This window comes from Poecilia mexicana, unplaced genomic scaffold (assembly GCF_051168715.1).
Source record: "Poecilia mexicana isolate PSO_F unplaced genomic scaffold, ASM5116871v1 scaffold_19, whole genome shotgun sequence".
NCBI lineage: Eukaryota > Metazoa > Chordata > Actinopteri > Cyprinodontiformes > Poeciliidae > Poecilia > Poecilia mexicana.
The window spans coordinates 5,801,218-5,812,099 of NW_028263388.1; the positions used below are offsets into that span (position 1 = coordinate 5,801,218).

The 10,882-nt window shown below is 37.9% G+C and overlaps 1 protein-coding gene across 2 annotated transcripts; it reads right to left on the minus strand.

Annotated features, from left to right (window-relative positions):
• Positions 1–722: 722 nt before the first annotated feature.
• On the minus strand, positions 723–10,882 carry LOC148153581 (uncharacterized). Of its 2 annotated transcripts, none has more exons than XM_088016623.1 (5): positions 10,533–10,882; positions 6,382–6,435; positions 2,980–3,087; positions 2,842–2,867; positions 723–983 (listed from the first exon to the last, which is right to left on the minus strand). In XM_088016623.1, exons 1-5 carry the CDS (start codon positions 10,591–10,593, stop codon positions 927–929), a joined length of 306 nt encoding a protein of 101 aa, XP_087872749.1. In that variant the 5' UTR covers positions 10,594–10,882; the 3' UTR covers positions 723–926. The 2 variants fall into 2 exon arrangements, with proteins under 2 accessions (XP_087872749.1, XP_087872748.1); XM_088016622.1 differs by having other exon boundaries at positions 2,959–3,087; positions 10,533–10,689.

Sequence of the window (10,882 nt, forward strand, 5' to 3'; positions counted from 1 at the left end):
TAACAGTTCCCCAGATGGCTTCAGCAAACAGAATAAGAGGCTTGGAGTTTGTTGAAAATATAGCTCCTTTCTAACTCTGACTTCACTTAATAGTACATGTTGCTAAAGAGGGTGAAGTTTTCTTCAGTTTTCATGAGGAGGAAAAAGCTGAACTTCAGTCAGCATGTAGAAAACGGCTGAAGTCATCCTTTTAAACCCGTCTCCATCTGCTAGTTATTACTCCCTGTTTGCATATACGCCGTTTGGGTTATTAGAGAAGATTTTCTCTGGTTCTCCTGCATGTGTTTCCATTGTGGAAGAGATGCTGTCAGAAAGCGGGTAAAGGTCTCATAATGTTAATATCCACCATATGCAGTGGAGGTAAAATGGCACCAAAACACAGCAGGCCCAATCTGAGCAGAATGACACGCAGGCTTGACTGAACACATTCTTTAAGGATGCAAAATGCATAAATGAGTCTGTTCATCCACTTTCTACTCCCACTTACCTTTCCGGGAGTCAGAATGAGTTAATTTATGAAACTGTATATGCAGTAAGTTAACACATATAGTGGAAAATGAGTGACAAACGCTTTATATTTCAGCGTTTTGATTTTGAGAGTTCTCTGGTGAGCCAAATGCGAGAGCATTTTGAAGGTGGGTGCTGCCATCTGGTGGACATGTTTAAAAATACCGCCTGAGCAGAGTGCTTTTTCTTAGTAAAATACTTCAAAACACACATGATACATGTCAAAAAATATTTTATTTACAAAGTTTGTGAGACAAGAAATAACCAATAAGACATGCATCAGCAGCTCCACAGTGATGCCTTTCAGGAGAAAAGGTGGAAACGTTCAGCGCTGCAATACAAGAAGCAACATGGAGCCACGTGTGTGACTCCTCACCCAGACGCCGCTCTGCACTCTGCCTGACCTTTAGCACCGCTTGTCACTGGATACCGCTGCAAGCTGAATGGCTGGGCTGATTCAAAATGATAGAATGTGGCTGTGGAGAAGGGTAATAAGAAAACAGAAAACGATGATTGGAGGTTGCCTATTGCTTCAGAATATGCTAATTGACAGTGTCACAAAAATATTCACACCTGGTAAACTTTGTCACATTTTGTCAAGCTACAACTCCAAATTTCGGTGTGTTTTGTTGGGATTTTATTTGACAGAGTGACACAAAGCGGTGAATAATTAGGATGTGGAAGGGAAAGGATTCAGAAATGTCTAGATTATTTTCTGGATAAAAACCTGAAAAGCATGCTGAGCATTTGCTTCCAGCCCTCCACACTTTGCAGAACCACATTTCCCTGCGTTTGTAGCTGCAAGTTCATTGTGGTCTGTTTCTACCAGCTTTGCACATCTAGACTCTAACCATGGCTGATGCCTATCTGCAAATATGTTCAAACTCAGTCGAGTTTGAACATAGCAGAGACTATCCCACAGTCTCTGCTAGATTTAGGTCTGGACTTTAACTGGACCAATTTAGCACATTTTGTAGCTCTGGCTGTGTGTTGGCTGGCTGTTCCTCCAAACTAGTCTTGGATTTTTTTGCATCCTCTAAACATTTAGCTTCATCTGACCTCCCAACAGGTTTCCTGTACCTACAGAAAAGCTTACCCCACATCATGATGCCCCCACCACCATGTTAGACATTCTTTCTTTACAAGCTACAGTTTTCTGCAGCTCCTCCAGATCTGCCATAAAATATCTTGGCTGGTTCTGTTGTTATTGCTCTTTACATTAGAAGTGGGCGGATAGATTTAAAATATCAATAACATCAAAGCCAATTCTGTATTGGATCGATACCAACTTGGTAAAATCAATGTTTAGTTTCAGATTCCATCTTAAAATTTTGTTTTGTAGTTTCTCAGCTCTATCTTGTAAAAGATTTTATTTAAATTTGCTCTCAAATGCTAATTTTTCACACTTATTTAGGAAAAACACACACAAATCATATTAATAGTAGGCTGGTCACAATAACAAACTTTGCTGGACGATAAATTATCCAAGGCATTATTGTGATAAATGATAATATTGTTGTTTTGAGACCATTTCCAGGTAATATAATGGTAATGGTATAGTAATCCATGAACATATTCTCAAAGATCAGTAAACTTTAAATTCTAATGAATATTTACACTGGAACTGGAAGACATTTTACATTTCCAAAATAAATTAATAAAACAATAGAGACGACAAATAAAATGAATTATGATGTGCAAAATTGTCCTTCAAATAAAAAGAGGCTAGTTGAGACCAAAACACCAGACTGAGAACTTTTGTCATCCAGGTTTTGGTAGAAAGACAGAAAAGAGAAAAATGGCAAATCATGCAACTGGAAATTATTTAACTTGTTTTTATTTATCATGCAATTAATTGATTTATTGCAACAGGCCCAGTTAATGTGGCGTTAAAATATTTAGCAAACACTTAAGAGCTTTATCTAAATCCTGTCTTAGGTTTTAATAAAATAAAGAGAATTTAAAAAAGATCTGAAGGTCAGAAGCTTGATGATATATCTAAAACTTTAATAAAAAGTATTGGTATCAGTATCAGTATCTATATCTGCGATTTGGCCCATATCACATTGGTATCGGATTGATATAAAAATATGAAAAGATTGCACGCCTGTACTTTCCATTTTTATTAAAGACCCTGCTTCTAACTTCCTCCCTGACCCGCTTGCTGGGTTCCTTGGTCTTCATGTTGCTTTTTGTTACTAAAGGAATTCTCATTCTGCATTAGGTTTTATTTAGTGGCATCAGAGTAAATGGTCACACTTTGTCCTGTTTCGTGTTGGTCTGTCACATAAAATTGCAATAAAATACATTGAAGTTTGTGACATAACAACTTACCTCTGAAGGTCTCCTCACGCTCGATTCTAAAGAGGAAAACGGTTTTACATCATGAAAAAAAAACAAAGAAACAAAGTTTACAATGCATCTAATACTTGGGAGGATGAATGTGTTCACCTGGCAGGTTTATCTGTTGACCTGGGAAGTTTATCTCCGCTTGTTTCCTGATCATGCAGATCTTGGACAGAATAAACAGGGCGGACAGGAAGAGGCCGATCCCACCTCCGATCAAAACATACTTCAAGTCTGGAAACAAAACAAGTGTCAGTGACCACAAGGCGCCTCTCCGCCATGACCAAGCAGAAAGCCAGCTTGTTGAACGCCAAGCAAGCGCTCGTTGAAGCGTGAATGAAGGAGACGCGTTTGATTTCGCAACATGTTTACTCATCGGTCTGATTCACGGTGTCACGCTCCCCGTCTGCAATGCAAGTTGCGTCACAAGTGTTTGCAATCTGAATCCTGTATATCTGGGAATCTTTCAGGGCCAGGAGGTCACAGCAGGTCAGAGCCAAAGCTGGATAACCAAGTGGAAGCATTAAAACTGGGACGGGTGGAGTGATGAAGATGATGGTCATGTCAAGATTAGTCGATCTATCCTGCATGGTTTGGATGTTTCACTGCAAAAACACAAAACCTTACCAAGAAATAGTTTTAAATCAATAGATTATTTAACTAATAAGACATTTTTTTCCATATTAAGTGAAATTATCTGCCAATAACTACTTTTTCCATCAATATTAAGGAATTATTGGCTTAAAACAAACTCATATCTTGCTGAAAAGTTACTTGTAAGTGATTTTTTTTCTCATTTCAGGTGTACTAACATATTTATACCAGAAACTTAACCAAATATACAGTACTTGGTAAAATGTTGTTTTTGCAGTGTTCTTGCTCCAACCCCTCTAAGGATGGTGAACAAATGTTTTGACTGAACAAAACGTTTGTTGACATTTTGACTGCTCTGATGAAGAAGCTGAAAAAGAAGTAGAATCTCTTTTTCAAGAACTTGGAAAAATGATACTTTTAGTTTGAGTCCATCCATTTCAGTGGGGGAAATATCTTAGGTAGCAGTTTTCAATTCAGTTCAGAAATGCTTTATTTCCCCCAGAGGGGAAGTAGATGTTGCAGTAACCTATAACACCTAAGTTTCTTCAGTTATAGTGATGCATCTGAGGAAGCCTCTGACTGTAGAGCAGGGGTGTCAAACTCCAGACCTCAAGGGCCGCTGTCCTGTAGTTTTTAGATGTGCCACAGGTACAAAACACTGGAATGAAATGGCTTAATTACCTCCTTCTTGTGTAGATCAGTTCTCCAGAGCCTTGCTAATGACCTAATTATTCTATTCAGGTGTGGTGCAGCAGAGACGCATCTAAAAGGTGCTGGGCAGTGGCCCTCCAGGACTGGAGTTTGACACCTGTGCTATAGAGTGAAGTATAGCAGTCTAATGACTGTCATGAGATGCTAACAGCTAAATTTTCAGGCAGCAGAGATGATACTCCTGGATGGTTCTATCCAGGGCATGTTGCTGCTTTGTCGCTGTTTGGTCAGAAACCTGTTCAGAGAAAAGTTGGAGTAGGGGATATAATTCTTTTCCCCATTGTGGTCGACAGAAGATGTTGTTCCATGAAGCCTCCCTTTCTACTCCTCTGGCATTTGGGGTTGTAGTTCAGGTATTATGTGAGCTTTTGGGATGATAACCAGCTGCTCCCAGTTGTAAAGACAATACTTTGTGATTGGATCACACAGTATCTCTCTGGATCTTCCATAGTCATGCTGCCTCTCCCATTCTCTGTTCTCTTCAGCTCAGCCAACAGGTTTCTTTGTAAGGTTTAGGTCTGAGAATCTGGAGATGGTTGGTTTTCTGTCTGCTGAACTATTTTTATGTTGTTTTGCTACAGATGATCACTAGTCTGTTTCATAAAACTCTGGTTGTATTTTCAAGGAGTTCATGATGTCACTTAGTTTTACAAGGTTCAATATCCTACAGGCCCTCTTCATCACAAATCCTTCACCGTGCTTAAGAGTGGGTGCTTTTTTACATTTTGACTATTTGTTTTGACCAACACACAAAGCTCCAGTTACATCAGCAGTAGAATTTGACTACATAGTTCATGGTGGTAGAATAGAAACTGTGTTTGTAACAAGCCAAACCTGAAAAAGGGGTGTGATTGTCTTTGCAAGCCACTCTATGCACATCAACTTTGTTTATGCTGTCACTACACATTTTGGGGTTGTAGTTAAGGTTTTATTTGAGTAGCTGGACATATGCGTTAATGTTCAAGTCTATGCTCTCAGCTCCACTTTCTAATTCAAAAACAACCTCTATAGAAAGTAAAAGTGAGAAATTATAAAAACAAAGGCAACGTGTCATTTTCTGTGGAGATAAGAAGATATCTCTGTGAACCAGAACATACACAGGAGGAACTGTTGGTTAGAGACAGAAGTTATCTGGTCGATGGTGGGGTATTTTTAGCAGCAACGGCACACTGTTACCACAGCAACACACGGATTTAGTTGAGAAAACAATTTACAAGGTGAACTGTTCACCCCGGCAACACTTTTGAACTCTATACATAATATGAACTTTGCTCAAACCTTTATTTGAATTGTTAGATCTTACTCTGAAATATGCCTTATTCTGATCAGCAGTTAGCTTGCTGATGATAACTGTTGCTCCAATTCACTATTAATGGATATTCCATACATGCTAATAATCATATTGGAAGCACTTTATCACCACCTAGTGGTTGGTGTTTTTTCCAAATTCTGCATAAATTCGTTCGTCACTCTACAATCTGTCCCAGAAGCACAATCCATGGAGTTAGCGGATATATTAATAAAAAATATTACTCACTATTAAGACATTTTTTACCTAGACAATATTATAATTCCCTCAATGAATAATGACTGTCACAATTTAGTTTGTATAAAAGAAAATGTGTACTGGACTCACTGGACTGCAATGTTTTTACACTGTCAATGCGCCCTCTGGTGGACCAATCATGGACAAGAGAAGACCTTTATTTTTATTATAGCAGATCAACTAAATATGTTAAAGACTATATCCAATATGTTTATGGGAAACACATTTATTTCTCCATCTTTCCTCACATTTTATCGTACTTGTGTAACTTTTTTTAGGAAATAGCAGTCGGGTGAAATGTGATTGAACTGCTTTTTATTTGTATTAACTTTACACCATATACTATTTACACTATTACAATGCAATAGAAAAGAAAAAAGAAATAAAAGAATCCTCACGGGAAGTATTTATTTTAGTGCATGCACCAATAAGCTAACAGTATAGATCGTACCGTTAGCTTATTTGCATATGCGCTAATGTCTCAGACCTGTGCTTCTGGGACAGATTGTAAAGTGACTTTGCTAATTTCCACACTAAATATCTACATTACCATCAGTTTTTTTCCCTCGTATGAAACAATTTTTCCTACTAAAAATTGTTTTAAAATAAAAGCATATTTTAATACTACATGTTGTTCAGCGCTAGCCTAGGAGTTAGCTCATTCTTTGTTGACCCACCTAGCTTCTCTTCCGAATCTCCTCCATCTCCCTTTACGTTCACCAGCAGACAATCTGAAAAACAGATATTTTACTTCATTATTTTCAGCACACAGATGGTGTTCTGCATAAACAGGAAGACTGTAAACCCACAGCTGTTTCTGTTGCTGCTTTCAGATAATGCCAACCTCTACCGCAACACTTGTTTTGCACACCTGCCAGCACTGGGTGATGATTGGGAGGTGCACTGATGCACAAGCAGCACTTTGAAAATAACATTTCTGGGTCAAAGATTTGCAGCCGTAGATTTTTTTTTATTATTATTTTAGTCAGGCGTATTCTGAACACTGATCAGCCTGTCTTTCCTTTAGAGCATCACTATTTCCTGTTTTTTTTAACAATCACAACATCTACTGTCTCTTTGTTCTGCTGAGACAGAACCGGGGCGCTGCTTCCATGCTGCCATGTAGTCTGTGGTTAGAGAGGTAAACCTCTGACTTCTGGCTTCTACCTCAAATACAGTACCTACAGACACATGTGTAGACTACACCTAAGAACGAAATTCAGACCTTAATCAACAACTTCCACATAACTAAGAAAGACATAGATATGCTTATTATGGATCTGTTTAAACACATTTGAAATGATATTTCATTATTTTTGAAATTCAATGGGGTGACCAATATTTCTTAAGTGGGGCCATGGCTCCCCATGTACCCCTATTCGGGGCACCACTGGTAACACAAAGAGCCTACTGCCTGAAATGTTTCTAGATTTAATAGTCAGTCTTTTCAGTTTTTTATGATTTCATGGTCATTGGAATTTATGCAAAATCAACAGATTCCCACATTTTTTCTGCTAATGCATAATTGTAAGCTTATTGCAAATTTTCCTTAAAAATTTGTCAAAAACATTGGGCTTAAGTGACTGCTACCTCCCAATATTTGGCAGTATTACTCACTTCTACAACTTTGCTGCTTCAGTCTTACTGAATGTCAAATTATAATCGAGTAACAAAAAGAAGAACTACAACACAAACTTTGCATGACGCCCCAAACAACCAAAAATTGCTGACTTTGCTGAATAAAATTCTGCTTGAATTGTTTTTTGTATGTGTTTTTATTTTATAAATCTTGAGTGAGTTCTGGTCAGCTGTCATTGCTAGTTAATCTAGCTGAGGACACCGAGGGCAGAGGAGGAAAACTAAAATTTATGGCACCCATCAGCCAAGCACTCGGTCCCCCAGCTGTTGGCTCTGGAGCCAAATTAGGTGGAGTGGTGCTGTGGGAACTGTGCTGCTAAAACAGTGCAGAAATGCTCAGTAAGGAGATCTGTCACAGCCCGAACCTCGCCATGCTTCTTACTCTTAATTTTTGCTGTATGAGTCGTTACCGTATGGAAGACGCATCAAATCTAAACCACATGAAAGTGAGCGGAAGCAACTTGTTCCTATTTATAAAAAAAATAAAAATCAGTTCAGTCACATCAGCTCGACATGCTGAGTGCCTTCAGAGTGTCAGATAAAGTTTCCAGTGGCCAGGGTGTGACCTCTTACATAATGGGTCGTGTCGAACAGGGACGCCAAGCAGTCAAACACATTTACTCCCAATGCTTTTGTACTGACCCCTTGCACTACATCGCTAATTCACTGTGTTACAAGACGCACCAAGATCTGATTTATCATCAATAGAATAGAAAAACTATTTAATACTAGTTACAGTGTCTGCTGAGCTAGTTGTGTCTTTCAGATGTCAAGTAAACAGCATATAACTGGTACTCTATCGCTTTGGGCTGTTCTAATACATGCTGTGAACTATTGTTCACAGTTTACTTTCTAAATATGTTACTTATTTTCACGAGCCATGGGATTCGATAAAAAAAGTTAATCAAGCTGTGTGCAGGGTGCGTTTGTGCATTGGATTTATGTGTGTTCCAGAAACGGGTTAATACAAAGGTTCCGACTGGAACCCTTATGTAAAAATTAAAAGTAAAAACTATTTCCTATGTGATTTTTTTTTTTTGACATGTTAAAATGTATTAAATAAATTAATCAAAATTAAAGCGTTAAAATCCCTGTCCTAGTTTTCACTCATCTTTTATTGCATTTGCTAAAATATTGGTTTAGATAGTTTTCTTAATAAATGTAATCAATTGAGAACTGCTTTTAGGATTTACTCAAGTTATTTCTGTCTTATTTTACAATTAGTGTGATGATCTGAAACATTTAAGTGTCAAATCCCTCCCCCAAAAAACAGGAAATCTTTAATGGGGTAAATATTTTTCACTGAGATGGAAAGTATGATGTACAAAATGAAAGAAAAGCTGAACACAAAATAGTGGTGGCAAGCACAGTTAACATAATGTGGTGTTCATTACCCAACATTCAAAACTGTCGTCATTTTGTTGTCGGACACAAATGAAGGCGGAACAGGCATCTATTGGTGAAGTAGAGGTCTTTTAGTAATAATTATGAACTTGTAACTAAGCTCACTGGGATCAGGCAAAAGATCAGGCAGGACAAGATAAACCAGGAAATGAAGAGAGAACAGTGGAAATGAACAGAGGAGTCTAGCACAGTGTGACCGAAAGTGAGGAGCTTGATCACTTGACAAACAACTGGTGGCAAATTAGAAACAGGGTGCAGCTGTGAGGTGAGACCAGGCAGGCAGGCTGAGGGGAATGTAAAACTTTAAATCAGCTGGGCAGGAAATGAACAGTAACCAAGAAAAAATACAATAAAAGAAGAGAAGGAATAACTAAATATGCAGGAAGTAAGGCAAAAACCAGGAAATAACCAAAAATGGACACCTGCAAACAAACCAAAATACTCAAACAACCCACATTGTTCTGTATTTTACAGATAATTTATCCATCAAAATCTCTCGTTATCTTAAGTGTTGTTTTTCACACTTGGTTAAGATAATCTTTTGATCTGGCTGCATCACATGTTTGAAGCTGAAGCCGCTAACTGACTTTGGTTAAAAACAGATCTAAACCTCGTCTAAGTTGTAATTCATTACAACACGTTAACCAAACTACAAAATTATTTTTGTCCATCAAAACTAAATAGTTTTTGCTTAATACATTTAAATAATGTGAGCTAAGATGGCTGCTGTTTTCCTAATATTCATAGCTAACAAACATACATCAGCTTAGCTGTTCTTTTAGAACCATGTCAGGAACTTTACCCTCCATAGCACCAGTTGCTAACTCGTGACGAAGCAAGTTAAATTATTTTTAAGTGTGATAAAGATGAAAAGCGACTTATCACTGCTTAGCCATCATAGTAATAGTTTACAATAATCTTTAAATCTAACCAATATTTTTCTTCTTGGCTAGGCCACTTTTGCAGCGGCCCAGGCGGAGCCATGACTTGAGTCTGTTTGAAAACCTGATGGGAGTTAAGTACTAGTGTGTTGACAAAGAGGCCTTCCAACAGCAAAGCCTTCGAGTTTATCACCAATCTGTTAAAAACCTGTTGAAGGTCAGTAACTACTGAGGAGGGTATAAATGCTTTTTGACATGTCTGTTTTTAAACACACAGAAACACTTGAGGCACTTTGTAAAAAATACCTATGAATAAAAAATTCTAGAATTGTAACATGGAAGTAAAAAGACTTCTGGTATTGATGATTTACCACAAAAATACAATGAACCTTAGTGTGTGACTGACACACCAACCTACATTTTACCTTATGAATATTACCACGTTTATCCTAGTATTGTGTGGAATATATCAAATAAAATCATTATTAAAGTGCTCAGTCCTTCTGGCAACCAACAATATGCTAATGCTAACCAGAGACCACCTAACACATTTTATTTTGGTGATATTTTCTTTCTGCTAGCCTTTCTATCTCGGAGTACAGACCTTAATAGAGTTTACGTCAGTGTCAAAGAAGAGTTCCTCCTTTTCAGTTGGAGGGTTTTTAGTGTGTATCTTAGCTGGTCGTTACAAGTTTCTAAAATAATTTAAATCCAATCTGTTGCAAAAAGACATCATTTGCAATTCAACGTTCTAATTTAGCCGCGTCTCCAAGTTACTTCTAGACTCTTGACAAGACTCTTGACTTGTCAGGGTGACTCGCCAATTTGTAGTTTTGTTTTGTTTTGTGTTCTAAAAGTGTTGCAGCTTTTTCACCAGAGGAAAACGAAGCGTCCGTTATACTCACCAGTAATCAGGAAAGCTTTGATTACGGCTGGCATGCACCCAGGGAACTGATCTGTCCTCATCTCCGGGTGTTTCTGCTGCGCTTAGTGACTTCTCAAACAGCTCTGACACTTTCTTACAAAAGACTTGCAGCTTCCTGTGTTTTGTGGTTTCAAAGCTTTGCTGATTAAATGATTATGTCCTAAACTCTGCGCTCAGCGTACAATATTTTCTCTATATCTTCACTTATGCAGCATGTGGACAGATGTGGGTTTTAACCACAGTACTTCGAAAAAGTATTTACTCATTTCAAGCGTCTTCTGTTTTTGACCTTTTTTCACTCAAATGTTTCAGATCGTCAAAAAAAAAACA